This window comes from Schistocerca serialis, chromosome 8, assembly GCF_023864345.2.
Source record: "Schistocerca serialis cubense isolate TAMUIC-IGC-003099 chromosome 8, iqSchSeri2.2, whole genome shotgun sequence".
Classification (NCBI taxonomy): Eukaryota; Metazoa; Arthropoda; class Insecta; order Orthoptera; family Acrididae; genus Schistocerca; species Schistocerca serialis.
Genome location: NC_064645.1, coordinates 181,593,354 through 181,613,673, shown reverse-complemented (window position 1 = coordinate 181,613,673; position 20,320 = coordinate 181,593,354). Strand labels below are relative to the sequence as shown.

General features: G+C 39.5%; 1 protein-coding gene across 1 annotated transcript in view; it reads left to right on the top strand.

Moving 5' to 3' along the window:
• LOC126416474 (ATP-binding cassette sub-family G member 1) overlaps window positions 1-10,049 on the top strand; it is a 449,674-nt gene extending 439,625 nt beyond the window's left edge. Inside the window, exons 10-11 of the mRNA XM_050084208.1 lie at window positions 8,269-8,427; window positions 8,561-10,049. Coding sequence (XP_049940165.1) covers window positions 8,269-8,427; window positions 8,561-8,911 — 510 coding nt within the window. The 3' untranslated portion in view covers window positions 8,912-10,049. The remainder of the gene's footprint in view (window positions 1-8,268; window positions 8,428-8,560) is intronic.
• The last annotated feature ends 10,271 nt before the right edge of the window (window positions 10,050-20,320 follow it).

The following is a 20,320-nucleotide window of genomic DNA, read 5'->3' as shown; positions in this document are numbered from 1 at the left end:
TACAAGTATGCACCACAAAATGTACTGGAGAACAATGAATACAAATTATACTGGAACAGAACCATTATAACAGATAAAACAACACCACATAACAAACCTGACATCATACTCAGCAATAAAAAGAAGAAATTAACACAACTAATCGAAATATCCATACCCAATACAACAAATATAGAAAAGAAAACAGGAGAAAAAATTGAAAAATACATCAGACTGGCTGAGGAAGTCAAGGACATGTGGCATCAGGATAAAGTTGACATTATACCAATTATACTATCAACTACAGGAGTCATGCCACACAATATCCACCAGTACATGAATGCAATACAGCTACATCCAAACTTATATATACAACTACAGAAATCCGTAATTATTGATACATGTTCAATTACCAAAAAGTTCCTAATTGCAATATAAGATATACTGTACAGTTAAAAGGAAGTCACGCTTGATCAAGGTCCGCATCACTTTCCATTTTTGACCAGACATAACGTCTGAGAAAAGAAACAAATAATAATCAAAATAAGACACTATTTTGAAGAACTGAATTACGTGAAGCAACAATATCTACACAAACAAGAGTGACTCCTCTTAAGTCACACAGTTATGCACGTCATTATCAACATTAGTGGATGTTGCTATGAGCCATAAGTAGTTCAAACAGAAATACCTCATCATTACGGATAACTGATCTGCTTTTGCAGAAGTAATGACCTAATGCTAGAAATGAAGAAGACAGTTAAAGAAGTCAGGATAATCAGTGAGAAAATTACGAACATTTTCAAAAGTAAAAAAGAAAAGCTGCAGGCTCCAATACTGGAATCCTATTGAAGTATTACAGCATTGCAGGAAGCTACACGGACTGAAAGATACAGCTGAAGTGGATAACTATAAAGTTTTATGAAAGACGTACATGAAAATTTTTGTAATTCTTTCAACAGTTGAGATCACGAAGCTGGTGACTTAGTGGAATGGGCAATGGCTGCCAAAGTCAATCTAATTAACTTTTTAAGGTCCAATTTTTCACCCTGTGTTTTATGTCAGTGTTATGAATAATTAATTGAGTTCAGTCGCTAATGATTTGAGTTATGCAGCAGACTCAAGAAAGGACTACAGTTTTATCATTGTGTTTTTTGTTAAAAATTTTTGTGTGCCTTTTGTGAATCCTTATCCTTACCAATCCACAATATAAAAACTGTAGTCCTCAGTGATTATAAAATGGTACTCGATGTTTGGGAAGCACACTAATATTATCCCATTCTAACATATATTGACCAATTATCAGACATAGATCTATTAGTAGGGAGGAGTGTTTTACTCTGGAACACTTTTCAGATTGTCACCTCTAGTCTCTAACATATTTTCTTATTCCATTTTGAAATGATAGCATTCACTTTTTGTGTGCTGCAATCTATTTTGGAAATTACAAAAATTGCTGCAGAAAAATAATGGTTTTTCATAAGTGAAAAACATTCTAAGGTACACCATGATCATGTACCTAGGAACAAATGTTCTCTTCTAATCTTATTGTAGTGTAATAAGAAAATCTTGTTAGAGCTGTATTTAATAATATATGTTTTACATTATTACTCTACTACACACCAATAATCACCAAATAAAATCAGATTAAGAAGAAGTATTATCAGAAATTAATTGAAGTTAAAAATATTTTGAAGTAGATGATGTTGTCAGCTAACACAAATTTCCACTTTCAGTTCTGAGAAAGTTGTTCAGACACTGACAGAATTTTACTCTCCATGAAACCCCATAACTGAAGAATTTACAATATCCTCCAAACACCATATATATAATATATTACATGCCACTTAAATATATATAGAACTCATAATACAGTAAAATTCCATTTTTACATTCCTGTTTTTCACATTTTCCCACTTTTTACATTCATTTTTGTCAGTCGCAGCAAAAGTCATATTCTCTCAATACAATGCTTTGCTGTTATTAACAATTCTATGTTGCAGCATTTCCACACATTTTAAGTTTTCTTTGACATTATCATGATCTGTAACATTGATTTTCATACAGATTTCAGCAAAATGTGCGTCATATTCCTGCTCAAAGTCAGAACAAAGCAGAAAACATAGACTATACACAAAGAAATTGATCGTGTAGTGCAGCATTAGTGCAGTAAGCAAGATTTTCACTGTCAGCATGTTGGATCACACCTACCTGTATTGTAATTTCATAGTGTTTGGAAGGGTGGGAAGTATTCTGAATCACTGTCTTAATGATAATCATGATCTGATGCTACTGACTCTAATAGCAACCTTCCTTCTGCTCATTGTATTGTATTATCATAGCTTTAATTTAATTTCATAGTCACTTATACAAATAAATTCTGCTTTTGTAGCTGTAATTGGCTTTCACAAATCGTTGTTACTTCTGCTTGAAATACATTAATCTTTACCAGGCATGCAGTTTTAGGTTGGTTCAACATGATGTGATACATAAACATTCCTCCCCAAGGTGCTGTGTAACATGATGCTAGTTTTGGCCCCCTTTTTCACCTAAGACATCCCTGGACCAAGTAGCCTCCCTGTCAGCAACAAGCTGCAGATTTTGTGCCCATTGTCCTGTTTACAAAGACTGCCAGCTTTAGTGTTTTCACCAATATAGAATTAAAGGTTTTGTTTACTATAATTTTATAATGGTTATCAATACTGAATCTCACATTGGAACACAAATCTCTTTTTAATGTAGTTTCATGAAAGATTTTTGTTTCTACATTTTATTTACACCACTGGACATAATCAGATTGAAGAGGAAAACCTGTGCACATGTTTGTTTGTGTCTGCACTTAGCCATTGCCTTTGTGATACTGGAAGCAGTGGCTCAGTGCTAACACACACAAATGCACATTTCCTTATTCGTTCCAATCATGCATAATGGTGTAAATAAAACACAGAAGCGAAAGCCTTTTGTGAAACCACATTAAAAAGATATTTGGTCTTAATGTGAGACTCATTATGATAATCATTATAAAATTATGGTAAATAAAACTTTCAATACAATATTGGTTAAAATACTAAAGTTGTCAGTCTTTGTAAACAAAGAACAGTGGACATGAAATCTGCAGCTTTTTGTGTTTCCTTTGTTTACCTGTATTTTACACTTTCATGCATTTTACACTTTTCGGGACAGTCCTTCGAAATGTGTAAAACATTGGTTTTCCTGTTGTTAAAAATGCTGCATAAGACACAACTTCATGCCTCTTAGCAACAAAAAGAGTAGAAAATGTTGGAAACTGCTTATTGAAATTTCTAGTATGCAATCCTTTGAGTGATTTTAAAATCACTGGCCAGGAAACATCATGTACTCCTGAAACTTTTTGGTGGATTAAAACCCTTTGCCAGCCATAGAGCCAAGTGTGGGACCTTTGCCTTTTGCAGGCAAGTGCTCTACCAAGTGTGCTACCCAAGCAGGACTCACAACAACCCATCCTCACAGGTTTTCTTCCACCAGTACATTTCCCACCTTCATATCAGCACACACTCTGCTGCAGAATGAAAAATTCATCTTGCATTCCCAGGTGTGCTCCCTGCCGCCGTTGGATAAGCAGCTGCAGCAGCAAGTCGTATACTCCTAGCTCACTCATTTGTTACATAGTTTAATTCTTAATTTCTTTGCGTGTTTTTGGTACTTGCATTGTTTAATTCATAAATTTCGGGCGTATTATAGTATTTGAGAGTTGTAGCATCGCGTGTTAGTACCTGAATAGTGTAAATTCGCGTAGTCGTTTGTTTTCTGCTTTTGTTTTGAACGGCCAGTGTCGGTTGGTCACAGTTAGTGTGCTCCCTGCCGCCATTGGATAAGCAGCTGCAGCAGCAAGTCGTATACTCCTAGCTCACTCATTTGTTACATAGTTTAATTCTTAATTTCTTTGCGTGTTTTTGGTACTTGCATTGTTTAATTCATAAATTTTGGGCGTATTATAGTATTTGATAGTTGTAGCATCGCGTTTTAGTACCTGAATAGTGTAAATTCACATAGTCTCCTTCCGCCACCGAGCAGTGTCGGCAGTGCGCAAGTAGCAGCATTACTGCATTTACTAGGCAATCTTGTATTTTAAGAACCGTTTAAATTTTGTCGATTTGTTTGCGCTCTCTGTAGATTAGTTCAGGCGTTCTTTGCAAAACAGTTTTTAGCATGGATAGGGACTGCAACTGCTGTGTTCGGAAGCAGGCTGAGTTGGCATCCCTTCGCTCCCAGCTTCAGGCAGTGTTGGCTTCGGTCACACAGCTTGAGGCTGTTGCCAATGGGCATCACTGTGGGGGTCCGGATGGGGGTTTGTCGGGGACGGCCAGCTCGTGCCACGCATCCCCCGATTGGACTACGACTGTGGTTGCCCGGGATACTGCCCGCATTGAGGCTGATCCCTCACCTGTGGTAGAGTGGGAGGTCGTCTCAAGGTGTGGCAGGGGGTGAAACACATTACGGAGGGCTGAACGGAAGGACTCTCCAGTTTGTCTGACGAACCGGTTTCAGGCTCTGTCTCAGGCTGATACTGATCTTCAGCCTGACATGGCTGCTTGTCCTGTTCCAGAGGTTGCCCCTCAGTCTGCAAGATCCGGGCGGTCGCAGAGGGTGGGCTTATTGGTAGTTGGGAGCTCCAACGTCAGGCGCGTAATGGGGCACCTTAGGGAAATGGCAGCAAGAGAGGGGAAGAAAACCAATGTGCACTCCGTGTGCATACCGAGGGGAGTCATTCCAGATGTGGAAAGGGTCCTTCCGGATGCCATGAATGGTACAGGGTGCACCCATCTGCAGGTGGTCGCTCATGTCGGCACCAATGATGTGTGTCGCTATGGATCGGAGGAAATCCTCTCTGGCTTCCGACAGCTATCTGATTTGGTGAAGACTGCCAGTCTCGCTAGCAGGATGAAAGCAGAGCTCACCATCTGCAGCATCGTCGACAGGACTGACTGCGGACCTTTGGTACAGAGCCGAGTGGAGGGTCTGAATCAGAGGTTGAGACGGTTCTGCAACCGTGTGGGCTGCAGATTCCTCGGCTTGCGCCATAGGGTGGTGGGGTTTCGGGTTCCGCTGGATAGGACAGGAGTCCACTACACGCAACAAGCGGCTACACGGGTAGCAGGGGTTGTGTGGCGTGGGCTGGGTGGTTTTTTAGGTTAGATGAACTTGGGCAAGTACAGAAAGGGCAACAGCCTCAATGGCTGCGGGGCAAAGTCAGGACATGCGGGGACCAAGCAGCAATCGGAATTGTAATTGTCAACTGTCGAAGCTGCGTTGGTAAAGTACCAGAACTTCAAGCGCTGATAGAAAGCACCGAAGCTGAAATCGTTATAGGTACAGAAAGCTGGCTTAAGCCAGAGATAAATTCTGCCGAAATTTTTACAAAGGTACAGACGGTGTTTAGAAAGGATAGATTGCATGCAACCGGTGGTGGAGTGTTCATTGCTGTTAGCAGTAGTTTATCCTGTAGTGAAGTAGAAGTGGATAGTTCCTGTGAATTATTATGGGTGGAGGCTACACTCAACAACCAAGCTAGATTAATAATTGGCTCCTTTTACCGACCTCCCGACTCAGCAGCATTAGTGGCAGAACAACTGAGAGAAAATTTGGAATACATTTCACATAAATTTTCTCAGCGTGTTATAGTCTTAGGTGGAGATTTCAATTTACCAGATATAGACTGGACGCTCAGATGTTTAGGACGGGTGGTAGGGACAGAGCATCGAGTGACATTATACTGAGTGCACTATCCGAAAATTACCTCGAGCAATTAAACAGAGAACCGACTCGTGGAGATAACATCTTGGACCTACTGATAACAAACGGACCCGAACTTTTCGACTCTTTAAGTGCAGAACAGGGAATCAGTGATCATAAGGCCGTTGCAGCATCCCTGAATATGGAAGTTAATAGGAGTATAAAAAAAGGGAGGAAGGTTTATCTGTTTAGCAAGAGTAATAGAAGGCAGATTTCAGACTACCTAACAGATCAAAACGAAAATTTCTGTTCCGACACTGACAATGTTGAGTGTTTATGGAAAAAGTTCAAGGCAATCGTAAAATGCGTTTTAGACAGGTACGTGCCGAGTAAAACTGTGAGGGATGGGAAAAACCCACCGTGGTACAACAACAAAGTTAGGAAACTACTGCGAAAGCAAAGAGAGCTTCACTCCAAGTTTAAACGCAGCCAAAACCTCTCAGACAAACAGAAGCTAAACAATGGTAAAGTTAGAGTAAGGAGGGCTATGCGTGAAGCATTCAGTGAATTTGAAAGTAAAATTCTATGTACCGACTTGACAGAAAATCCTAGGAAGTTCTGGTCTTACGTTAAATCAGTAAGTGGCTCGAAACAGCATATCCAGACACTCCGGGATGATGATGGGATTGAAACAGAGGATGACACGCGTAAAGCTGAAATACTAAACACCTTTTTCCAAAGCTGTTTCACAGAGGAAGACCGCACTGCAATTCCTTCTCTAAATCCTCACACAAACGAAAAAAATGGCTGACATCGAAATAAGTGTCCAAGGAATAGAAAAGCAACTGGAATCACTCAATAGAGGAAAGTCCACTGGACTTCACGAGATACCAATTCGATTCTACACAGAGTACGCGAAAGAACTTGTCCCCCTTCTAACAGCCGTGTACCGCAAGTCTCTAGAGGAACTGAGGGTTCCAAATGATTGGAAAAGAGCACAGGTAGTCCCAGTCTTCAAGAAGGGTCGTCGAGCAGTTGCGCAAAACTATAGACCTATATCTCTGACGTCGATCTGTTGTAGAATTTTAGAACATGTTTTTTGCTCGAGTATCATGTCGTTTTTGGAAACCCAGAATCTACTATGTAGGAATCAACATGGATTCCGGAAAAAGCGATCGTGTGAGACCCAACTCGCTTTATTTGTTCATGACACCCATAAAATATTAGATACAGACTCCCAGGTAGATGCTATTTTTCTTGACTTCCGGAAGGCGTTTGATACAGTTCCGCACTGTCGCCTGATAAACAAAGTAAAACCCTACAGAATATCAGACCAGCTGTGTGGCTGGATTGAAGAGTTTTTAGCAAACAGAACACAGCATGTTGTTATCAATGGAGAGACGTCTACAGACATTAAAGTAACCTCTGGCGTGCCACAGGGGAGTGTTATGGGACCATTGCTTTTCACAATATATATAAATGACCTAGTAGGTAGTGTCGGAAGTTCCATGCGGCTTTTCGCGGATGATGCTGTAATATACAGAGAAGTTGCAGCATTAGAAAATTGTAGCGAAATGCAGGAAGATCTGCAGCGGATAGGCACTTGGTGCAGGGAGTGGCAACTGTCCCTTAACATAGACAAATGTAATGTATTGCGAATACATAGAAAGAAGGATCCTTTATTGTATGATTATATGATAGCGGAACAAACACTGGTAGCAGTTACTTCTGTAAAATATCTGGGAGTATGCGTGCGGAATGATTTGAAGTGGAATGATCATATAAAATTAATTGTTGGTAAGGCGGGTACCAGGTTGAGATTCATTGGGATAGTGCTTAGAAAATGTAGTCCATCAACAAAGGAGGTGGCTTACAAAACTCTCGTTCGACCTATACTTGAGTATTGCTCATCAGTGTGGGATCCATACCAGATCGGTTTGACAGAGGAGATAGAGAAGATCCAAAGAAGAGCGGCGCGTTTCATCACAGGGTTATTTGGTAACCGTGATAGCGTTATGGAGATGTTTAATAAACTCAAGTGGCAGACTCTGCAAGAGAGGCGCTCTGCATCGCGGTGTAGATTGCTCGCCAGGTTTCGAGAGGGTGCGTTTCTGGATGAGATATCGAATATATTGCTTCCCCCTACTTATACCTCCCGAGGAGATCATGAATGTGAAATTAGAGAGATTAGAGCGCGCACGGAGGCTTTCAGACAGGAAAGGGAGGTAATGACAGTGGCACGTAAAATTCCCTCCGTCACACACCTTTGGGTGGCTTGCGGAGTATAAATGTAGATGTAGATGTGTGTTCTCTCCTACAGTTGAGAATATGGGCCAGAGTCTAGTATGCAAAATGCATAAACTAGGAGGAGACATCTCATTTTCATGGTATCTTTTCACGTGCTTTGCATAATTAAAACATGGCATAATTCTGGATTTCAATTTCCATTGTTTCATTTATGCGTGCTAGATGTGAAATAAGATACTCACTTGAAATTAATCACTTTCTTCATTCATTTATGTGGTGTGCTACCTGTGTCAAATATTTCATTTTGTTGTTTTTGTTTTTTATATTTAGATGATGTTTGCAGCAGCACATTCAACAGTTTCATATTTCCTAACTGGTCAACCTCAGGAACCTTCACGATATGTGATGTTTGTCTGCATTTGCATGTTGGTTGCAGCTGTTGCAGAAAGTTTTGGAATTTTTATTGGCATTGTTTGCCCAGTTGTTGTTGTAAGTAGTTCTTTTCACTGTCCAAAAGACATGCAAAATAAGATTTTGAACATACATGATATTAATTGAAAGTAAAACATTTGTGCTGTGTTCTTGCAGTCCTTTAATATTTTTTTTATTTTTTATTTTACAGAATGGAACATTTTTTGCATCAGTGTACACAGCATATCTAATACTGTTCTCTGGATTCATGGCCTTATTGAATGACATCCCTTCTTGGATGTTATGGATGGCTGATATTTCTTTCTTGCGTTATGGTGTTGAAGGCCTAGTTTGTGCACTCTTTGGTAATAATCGCAAGCCAATACCCTGTCCACCAGAACATATGTACTGTCACCTTAGAACACCAAAAAAGTTGCTTCAGGAGCTTGGAATGGTTGACATACAATACTGGGTTGATGCCACCGCTCTTGTTGGCTTCTTTCTATTATTTAGGATCATTGGATATTTTTTCCTTCAAAGACGAATGATGAAAAGTAGTTGAGAAGAGTACAGTATTTAATTTTTTTTTCTTTGACTGGGAAATATTGGATACTCCAGCAACATAGGTTCTGTGAACTAAGGTGCTGCTATTCAGTATTTTTACTGGCTACCTGGTAGCATTTGGAAGGATGAGTAACTGACATATGGGGATATGTAAATAAGCACCCTCTCCCCCAGCTGAAAAAAAAAAAACAGTTTCTTTATCACAGAATACTGAGGTGGCAAAAAGTGTGCAAGTGTAATTTTAATCAGATTTGGTGAGACAGTAAATATTTGCTAAGCTGTCTGATTACATGTATGTTGTATGTTCTAATGCAACAAGTACCTGTTGTCAACATAGTTTGTTTGCCTAATTTTGTTAGGCTTATATGAATACTTATGGAACTACATTTTCAATTGTACAAAAATACACAAGGGATGTAAAAACTTCTCTGCAAAACATGTCTGATTCTTGTGTATTAGAATACTATACATGATCTGTGGGTTACCTCTGGAACCACTATTGTAGTTTATCTGTTCTCCTAAAGACCAATGATATCATTTAAACTGTCTTATATTTCTGACTGGATTTTATCAGAAAGAGGCAAAATGTATCAAAAATTACTAAATTCATCATGAAGCTCAGTATGTATGATATGCGATGTCTAAATATGGGTAACTGTTTTGCTAGTAACAGATTACAGACTGCAAAATGAATCCAGTACTGCAACTATAAGCAGAATTCCACAAGCTGTGTATACAGTGCTGTTTTTCAGTGTATTATCAGTGTATCAAAAACAATTTATAATGTAAAATCCTGAAGATTGGAAATGTTTAATTCTATACAAATGTGAACTGTTGAGCTGAAATATTTATATGTCATATAATCCTCTTAAGATTATTTTAGCTTTTATCACATACCTGAGTAAATATGTATCAATGGCCTTTTGCTAAGGAATGCAGGTTACTTTTTGTGATGCACACGAAGTATTTTTTTCAGTACTGCACATTTCTATAACTTCAGGGTGTGCACTAAACTCGTGTTGGTGATATGAGTTGCATGTCTATGACTGAAAAAATGTTAAATTTTCTGCACTGAACAATAAAAAAGTTATTGTAACAATAAAGGAATCTCATGTTTGACAGGAGTAAGAGAATGACTTTTGTGGTGTTATTTAACAAATTATTAAAATGATAGTTTGCCAGTCACCATACTGCGGAGATGCTGAGTCACAAATAGGCTTTTTGGCCAAAAGCTTACATATTTGACAGTCTTTTTGTTGTGTCTATCTGCAACTCATCATCTCAACTATATGGTGAGAAGCAGGTTATCCTTGTCACAATACTATCATTATTCTATCCTGAATTTTCCGTAGGTTTATTTAATCATTCTGATATATAAGGAGATAACTACAGTGGAGACTATTTATTTCTTCCTGTTTTGAGATACACTATAGCTATGACATTAATGAAGTGATAAAAACATGTGATCTTTTACGTTAATTCAATTTCAAACTGACTGCTACTCACCGATTTTAAGAAATTATAAAAAGATGTGGGAATTATGGTAAGCATAACAGCTGCCAATGGATATCACCAGTCTTTCACTACTTGTCTTGCCTGGCTTCAATAAATAAAAGAAAAAATGATGTTCATGGCTTATCTACCCATTAAGGTAATGTATTTGCATTTGTGAATATGGATATCCATCAGTATTAGAAGGGAATGATGACAATGAAAATTTGTGCTGGCCCAGGACTCAAACTAGGATTTCCCACTTCCCGCAAGCAGTTGCCTTTCCATTTGGCTATCCATGCACAACTCATGGCCAGAAGCAAACTTGCATCATAATTCAGTATAATACAGACATTATAATATCATATTCTGGTAATATATTAAAAATACATCATGCTTCAAACCTAGTATTTGATCACAAAAGGGAGATATTGCATAATAGAATCATAACCAATGCCTTCTTCACTATGTTTATAAAAAAAAAAATGCTGTAGGAAGAACATTGGGAAGAAATTTGAGAAGCAGGTAATACTGGTAAAAATACAAATTTTCCTTGAACTTACCCCTACAGAATTTCAAATGCTATTATCTCCTAAAACAAATGAGGTAAACTTTAAGCCAAAGGAGAGCTGTGCAATGGAAAACATCCTGAATTAATGCATTCTGTGCCAGAAAGAGAGAACTCTTTCTAATTTAGAGAACAGAGTATAATGGAGAGACAGAACTGTATTACCACCAGTTTTCTGAATCCTCCTGTATGTTATCCAAATATCAAAATGTCTGTACTACATAAAAAGGAGCCCTTCATAAATAAAACAAAATGAAAGCATTCCAGGTCTTACTAAAGTTTCTAGATAACAGCTGAGACAGAGATGCCAATGCCTTATTACATTGAGAGCATATATAAAACTCAGAAATATATAAAACTCAGAAATATATAAAATTCAGAAATATATAAAACTCAGAAATCAGAAACAATCAAATACAGTCACATTAGATTTGGTCTTTGAGAAATACAGCTTGTAAGGATATATTGATCATCTCATCTACTTTATTCTAAGAGTTCATTGAACATTAAAATTGTATTGCTATGCCTTGAGAATGGGGCATCACAAGCTATGATTCTGTGGGTGACTGCCATCAAGAAAACCTAGGTAACTGGCATGCATATCTTCAGTGCTGCCTCACTGCTTGCAATTCTTGTTTGATGGGTTGGGCAGTCTTTAACATCAATCTGCTGCACTACTCTTCAACATATTCTTGGCTCAAATGTAATGAGATTCTTAGAGAAAGAAAATCTTATGTCCAAACATCAGCGTGAGCATAGAAAGTATCATCTAAAGTGATACAGAGCTCCCCTTACTTTTACACACTATGTCCTGGCAGATCTGATGCTCGCCAACAGGCATATTCTATATCAGAATGAAATTTTAACTCTATAGTGGAGAGTGCACTAATATGAAACTTCCTGGCAGATTACAATTGTGTGCTAGGCCAAGACATGAGCTCGTGACCTATGCCTTTCAGGGGCAAGTGAAGTGTGACCCATGACCCATCCTCACAGCTGGAAACATTCTTCATGCTATATGTAAGCCATGTCTCTGCAATTACCTTTCTTCCAGGAATGTTAGTCTTGCAAGTTTCACAGGAGAACATCTCTGAAGTTTGCAAGGTAGGAGACGAGGTGTTGGCAGAAGTAAAGCTGTGAGGATGGGTTGTGAGTCATGCTTGGGTAGCTCAGTCAGTAGAGCACTCGCCTGCAAATGACATAGGTCCTCAGTTTGAGTCTCAGTCTGGCACACAGTTTTAACTTGCCAGCTAGTTTAAAATTCTACATTCCTTGATTGACAAAAAGCATTACACAGAATACCATATTGCAGAGTGTTAATGGAGGTCACATTATGCATAATTTGTTTCCAGATAAGTGACTAGTTTTAAGACTTTTTGAATGATAATACCTATCCTGTTGTCCTGAATGATGACTGTCATCAGGGACAAATGTAGTCTGGGAGTACCTTGGGCTGTCTGATAAGTCCACTCCTATTCCCTACAAACATACAGGATTACAATCATTGAACAACATGGAAGAAAAACATATATTAGTTATAAACTACAGTGTGTACACACTTTATTCAACTTGTAAACATCACTATGGATATTCAGATTTAGGTTATGACTTGTTCAATGTGCCTTCCATCATTATTGACAATGTGGGGCAGATGTATAGTGAAATTCTGCATGACCTGCTGAAGTATTGGAACATTGATGCTGTTGATGACCTCCTGAAAGGCTGTTTTCAGTTCAGGATTGTTTTTGGGTTATTGCTGCACACCTTGTCTTTAAAATAGCCCCACAAAAAGGAGTCAGACGTGTTCAGATGTGAAGAATACGGTGGCCAATCGAGGCCCATGCCAGTGGCCTCTTAGTACCCCAGGGCTAGAATGCGGTCCCCAGAGTGCTTCTCCAGGACATCAAACAATCTCCTTTCTCGATGGGATTGAGTTCCATCTTAAATGAACCACATCTTGTTGAAATCAGGGTCATAATGTATAAAGGGGATGCAGTCATCTTCCAAAACCTTCATATATCATTCAGTAGTCACCATGCCATCAAGGAATATCACACAGATTATTCCTTGACTGGTCATTGCATACCACACAGTCACCTGTTGAACATAGATACTTCCCGATCATGAAGTGCGGGTTCTCAGCCCCCAAACATATCAATTTTGCTTATTGATGAACCCATCCAAATGAAGATGGTTGACAACAGAAAGGCATGTGCACATGCACATACTAATTACCATCATGTCCTGCAGCCAACTGTCCAGTTTGAACACCCTAATGCAAATCATTCAGAAATTATGATGATTTTATTTCATATAATTCAGTAATTGTCACCCTGTACATAATTTTTTGGGTATGGTGTGTAGAAATATGAGGCTCTTCACTGATGAAGCTGTTGTGTGTGGGAAATTGTCATTATTGACTGACTGTACAGCAATTTAGGAAGACTTTGACAGAATTTCTGTTTGGTACAATGAATAGCAGTCTCCTTTTAATGTGGATAAATGTAATTTAATATATACAGTTAGAACAAACATTCCCACAAGGTTTTAATATACTATTAATCATACGCTGAGAGCTTCAGTCATATTGATTAAATATCCAGATGAAGCACTGCAAAATGGCGCAGAGTGGAAAAAGCTCATAAGGTCAGTTGTATGGAACATGAATGGGTGCCTAAGGTTTATTTGGAGAGTTCTGGGAACATATATTACACCCATGACAGAGGCCCTGGGTAGTTGGTCTCTGTAGTGGCAGGATTAAGTTGAGGCACCATGTTGTTATCAGGAGGCTGACCTACGATGTCTCAAGGAAAGATCATTTACAGTCACACATTTTATTAGAAAACAAGCTACAGTACTTGTAGCATCATTCCATAATGGCAGTCCTCTCTTAGCATGTGACAACAGAAGTATACATGGCAGTCCTGATGCATCACAGCATTAGTTTGCATGCAGAAGTACAGGTGGTGGAATGACTGCACCATCTCAGTCATGAACAGCTGTCCTCGAGGACAGAAGACTGGTGTTGGCTGAAGTGAACCCAAAGGTGGCCCACCAGTGGATGGAATCTAGTCCAAAGGAGTGGACCAGCAGTAGGCTTATTGGTGTGGAGCCCAAGTCTTCTAGAGGCTTCTTGCAGGGCCATTTGACCTGTTGCCTGGCATATTCCTCCCTTCATAGATGGTACTGTCAGACTGAAATGACTTTAGCTAAAAATGATGGGTGTTTATAAAAGTTCAGTGTGTAGTTGTTAACCTGAAGCACCGTTTCCAACAATGTTTACCAAAATAAGGTAGGGGACATAAGATGTAGCAACTGCCCTGCTGTTACTGTAGTCACCCTGACTTTCTACTATGTTGTCAGTATTGTGGGCACTAGCAATCCACTGTACACATACACACTGGTGGTATTGCTGCTTCTGACATAAGTGTTTTGGTCAGCTCTGGGCACACTGAGATCCATGGCCCTTTTGCAACTTCATACTGCGGTACTGAAAAATAGTGGTGGCACTACATACTTCCCTCCAATGGTAGATCCATTCCCTATCTCTGAGCTTAGTCTAGTCACTTTGTACCACAAGGTTTGTTGACACTGTATTAAACCTATGACATTTGCCCACTGGCTTTCCATTTACACGTGATCTGCAGTTTTCTTAAATGACTACTTCTCAACTAATAGGGAAATTTTACCGAACTTTTCTCACCCATTTGACATCCCTTCATATCTACTTAAAACAAATTGGTTCAACAGATCCCTTAAAAATTACACAAAATAAAGTACAACAGTTACAATGACTTCCACTAACCCACATACTCCTGTCAACTCCTCAACATGCTGTTAACTGTGCATCCCTTGATACCACTGTACAAAAAAATGCTTCAAGTGCCATATCATCAATCTCATCAGTGTATTAAAGCTCAAGGTCCAGTCCCTCAGAGCATTTAAGGGAAGTGCATCACCTGTAAAATATCATTAATCATAGATATACATATTCCTACTACAAAATTACAATAAATATAAAAAAAACAAATGTAACACTGGAAAAGTCTTTCCCCTGAACAAATTCTCATGAAACCTCATTTCTTACTTAACTGTATTCTGCACTCAACAGGTAGTCCAATCTGCTGTTATCTGATGTACTGAGTGGTCACATGGGTGGGTGATTCTCCACCTAAGGTAGATAAAGTCTGCACAGAACAGAGTCAGAGCTATTAAGATGCTGGATATTGTGAAGCCCTTGGTCATGACTGTATGACATTGCTTATTCTGGTACTGCTGTACATGTTTCAGCATCGGTTCAGCAGAAATACATCCCCCCTGTATTATTATGAGTTAGTTCAGGGAGAGGATGAAGTTGGATTGTAGAGTACTATTGAGATAAGTTAGTTTTAATGCTGGAAGTAGTCTCAACAGTTTATCTGGTCTGTAGAACTGTGGCTGAGTTGTGTTCATGTTGGTGATTCCTGTAACAGTCACCGGGAGGTGAAACGTCAACCCCACTATGTCACAAGTTGTTCCACTAATTAGCAGCCCACTGTTAGGCAGTTCTAGTGACATTACTATTCAGTCTCCCTGACTTGAAGTAACTGACTACTACTACTATGAGATTGTACACAGAGTAGATACAAAGTAGTGCTGCTTACTGAAAATAGTGCTGTGGCTCCAGACATTCTGTGAGTTTCCCTGACCATCCATATTGCCTCAGAAAACTGGATCTTGCATGTATCCTTGCCAGTCTGGACCACACAGGCTGAACATATGGCTATTTGCTCCCTCTGATAGTTATGTAGTTCTGGCACTGATGTTACCATGTCCCTTCTCTCATCCTCTGAGATTACCATTACATCCCTGGTCTGTACCTGCAGATCCATCCCTAGGACTCCTACTCCACCCTTAGTGAGAAGGTGTAGCACCATCATGATTGCAATGTCCCTGACCTGCTTTGGTGTGCAGCAACCTGGAAAAATGAAGCCATGATTTCTCTCCCTCCTCCTTTTGAAAGTACTGACAGTCCCCCAAATAACTTCTTGCATGAACTGATGACAAACAAAAATTCCTTTGAAGGTGACTACACACCCAAAGTACAACAACAGCATTTACAGTCTCCCCTGCCCCCCCCCCCCTCCCCATATTTCTTTTAGCAATGGGATCACACTGCACAGAAATCACATACGCTCCCCCCCTCCCCCCCCCCCCCCCAACCTCTTCAATAAGAACACCTTAGTTAAAGTTACAACACCAAAATAATATTACACACTTCTTACACTAAACAAAATTGCCTAAGACTCTTCATCCTTCTTTCATATTTCTGAGATCTCAACCCATATCTTATCTTGTGTGTAGAGGGTGCAAGATCCTTTTGGTTGTCATTCTATCTTTCCTTGCTCTTTTCTTAGCATCCAGTGCTGACATTTGCTCAATGAATCTGGAGCACCTTGAAATGGTTGTAGGCATCCATCACAAACTGTAATCATTCAAGTTGACAACTATAGCTTGACATTTACTGGTGACATCATCTCGATCACCTGGTATGGCCCCTGGTATTGTGTAATAAACTTCTTGATCTTACTCTTTGTGGTATATGGACTTGGCAGCAATAACCATTGCCCTACTCTATACTCTGATATGTTTCTATAGTTCCCTTAATGTCTTTGTGAAATTCTGAACTGGCTATACATTCCTCCAAATCTTTCACTTAATTGTATCAAATGGTAAAGCCATTTTCCTGCCATACACTGTCTCATACAGACAAACTGCAGTGTTGGTGTTCAATTTGGAATTATATACTGGAATGGCAAATGGCAAGTAAACATCCCAATCAGTATGGTGGCTGATTTGACATTCTAACTAAACATCTTACTAGTAGTGCAATGTATGCACTCTGTTCTACCACTAGCTTATGGGTGCAAACAGCTAACTCTTAGATTTTGCACCTCTAAGTAGTGACGTAACTGCTTCATCAAACCTGACATGAAGTTGGTATCTTGGCCCATGATTGTCATTTCAGGGACACCAAGCTTCAGCAACCAGTTATTCACAGTGGCCTGCACCAATTGTTGGTTTGCTGATCTGGAATAGTGATCATTGCTACATATCATAAGAAGAATTCAGTAATGGAATGTTATGATTCCCCACTGGTGGCTAAAAGGTCCTAAATTGTCCATTCCTGTCATTTCTAAAGGCTCTATAGCAGTGCTCACTGATGGTATGGTGCACATGGTACATAATTCTTTGTGTACTGCTCTATGCCCCTTTTCCTTGTTCTTCACCTGTAATGTTCTGCCACTCCTTGACCCCTCTGCTCCACAATCTTCATGCCCAGATAGCATGTGATCAAGCATTTCATTCAGTACTTCTTCCTTTATCTTAGCAGGTACTACTAGAGTAGTTTTGTTGTCCTACATAGCAATCCATCATTCAAAACGTGCAGCAGGTGCATTGTAAACAGCTTGCAGTCAGCATCAGCAGCCTTCACTGTCTGTCACTCCACAAGGCAGTGATGCAGTGTCCACACCATTGTAAACTTTCAGCTAAACCTGTCCACATTTTCATGCTACCTGCCTCAAAATCAAAGATACTCAGTCACATTGCTGCTCACCCTGTGACTGCTTGAAGGATGCTTCAACCCTAACCACCACTTTAACATTGTGTGACTGCTTACTACTTGAATATTTTACCATACAGATAAATCTCAAATATGTAACCCGATATATCAGTTTCAACATCTCCTTCTCCATCATGGAGTAATTTCTCTTGACTTTTTTCATTGTTGTGAGGTGTAAGCTACTGGATCTTCATAGTCATATATTACCTGACTGAAAACACAACCTAATGCCTGGTTTGAAGTGTCACATGATAGTAGAAACTGCTTTTCATAATCCAGAAACATCAATGTCAGACTCTATGCAAAACGTTCTTCAAGCTTCTCAATTGTGACTTGATGCTCTGTTGCCCACTGAAATTTTACACTAAACTTTGGCAAGTGGTTGTGCAACATCCGCAAACCACTTCATGAATTTCTGTAGTAATTGCTCAACCCCAAGAAAGATTTTAACTCCTTACTTGTCCAAGGAGTCAGAAAATCCTGCACCACCTGTATTAATTTCAAGTCCACCTTTATCCCTTCCTGACTAAAAACATGACCCAAATAACTCACTTCTTCCAAACAAAATGACACTTTTATGTACAGAATGTAAGATGTGCAACATGTAATCTCTTAAACACTTCTCTCAACTGCCATATATGATATTTCATATCCCTTGAAAACACAATTATATCACCGAGGTGCACAATATATTACTGAGGTTTCAATCCCCTTCATACCCTGTCCATCAGTGGCTGAAACGTGGCTGGTTTTCAGTGCAAGTGTCATTCATTGATACTTATAAGACCTGAGAGTACCAAAAACTCAGGTTTTGGCAGGTCCTCCAGAAACACCTTCAACTGATGATCGGTGCACCTTAGATATGTTGTAGTGAAGTACTGACACTCCTTCAAGTTGTCGAGGGTTCCCATAATATTGGGTTTTGGATATTCATTTGTTACTGTTTTATTATTCAACTGCCAATAGTCACAAAAAATTATACTTTTCTTCTTCCATCCATTGGCTCTTTGGCTACTGCTCCCCAAGGGATATTACACCTCTCTATTATGCCACTGCTGTGTTGTTGGTAAATGAAGGCCTCGATAACTGGCTGTAAATGTTGAGGCATGCAATATGTTTTCTGATATAGAGATGCTTTGTTTACTGTTGGACATTGTTGGTAATGGGCTCTGGGAATTAAATAAATCCTTGAATTCCACTAAAAGTTACTTTATTTCCACTCTCTCTATTCCTTTACATGTGCTAGCTTTCTCATGTAATGCATTTGGAATGGCTTGTTTATGATTATGGCCCAGACACGATGTACACAAATCATCTCCATCCAAATTGTCCAAAGTCACTACCAATAATCCTTTGGTTAGCTTCACCTCATCGGCATCAAAGTTACCTAAATTGGCCATTACCACTCTCTCCCCATCTGTCTCTTGTATGCATACAATACTTCTCTGTATAAAACATTGTGATGCATCATTCTCTTGTAGTGGCTCTTTCATATACCTGTACAACAGGCACTTCTGATCTCATGCTCATGCAAAGTAGATTTCCTTTGCCTTTTGCAAATTAATCCCTAGTGAATTTCTCCACAGGTTAACTGGTTTAACCCATAAATATTTTAGCATGGTGAGTTTCACTGTTTCCTACCTACAAAAACAACAAAAATGTATAAGTTTCTTACCCCTTAAAACTCCTAATATACTACACTCCACCTCTGAACATCATTCAACAGCACTGAAATTAAATGGGAGTGGTACCATGCGGACTTGGGATTTCTGTTTACGTTTAATGCCTGCATATTCTGCCTCTGTCCATTACTCCACTTGATTCTACAATCCTGCCACTGGTGCCCAAACACAGCATACTTATCACATTGTGGCTAATGGCACTGTCTCTGGACGTGTGCTATATGTCCCCACTTATAGCACCTAATGTCAGTTTTACCTATTGTGAACACCTGTTGCTCTATGTCCTCCTTCTCCACAGCTCTCCAAAAGGTAGTGTTCAGGTCCTTTGGGATACCTGCGAAAACCTTCCTAGAGGTATCGGGTGGCAGGTCCATGGGTAAAGCATCTAGTGCCCATCCTCTTCCAGGAAGCAGAGCCTAGCTCTGGCACATTGCCTATGCATCCCTGCCTCATCCGATATAATTGTGCTACTTGATTTACTAACAACTGAATTATATAATGTCCAGAAATTTCCTGCTTCCTGGACTTGGTTGTTGTGGATGTTTTATCCCCAGTACACAACCAAGTGCACTGAAACAACAATGCCAGTACAATAAACACACAGAATCATAGAATACTACCTATACCTGGAGTCCAATCATGAGCCACTTTGAATTGGTACACTGTCAAGCAGTACAGCCATAATGTGGCACAGAAGACATTCCTGTGATACTGTCTCAGCACATGATGCATTGTGCTCTAATAGGTTGCACTGCAAGCACCTTATTGGTTGCAGATAGTGCTCCCTAGCATTACCATAGAATTTTGACAAATCAGACAGTTCCTCTTGCTTTATAAATGTTGTTCTCAAGTTGTCTTGAATCCACCTTCCCTGCACAAAAAAGTAGGAGAATAAAAGCTAAGTAGTTCATTCAGTTACCCCACTGTAACTCTCGATGTTAAACACTGCAGCTGTGACATGATGCTAGGTCTAACTGTAATATCCATATCGGAGATGATAGTGACACCAAAATGTAGAGGCCTGCAGTGAGTAACCTCTACAGTGGCAGAGTTGTGTTGTGG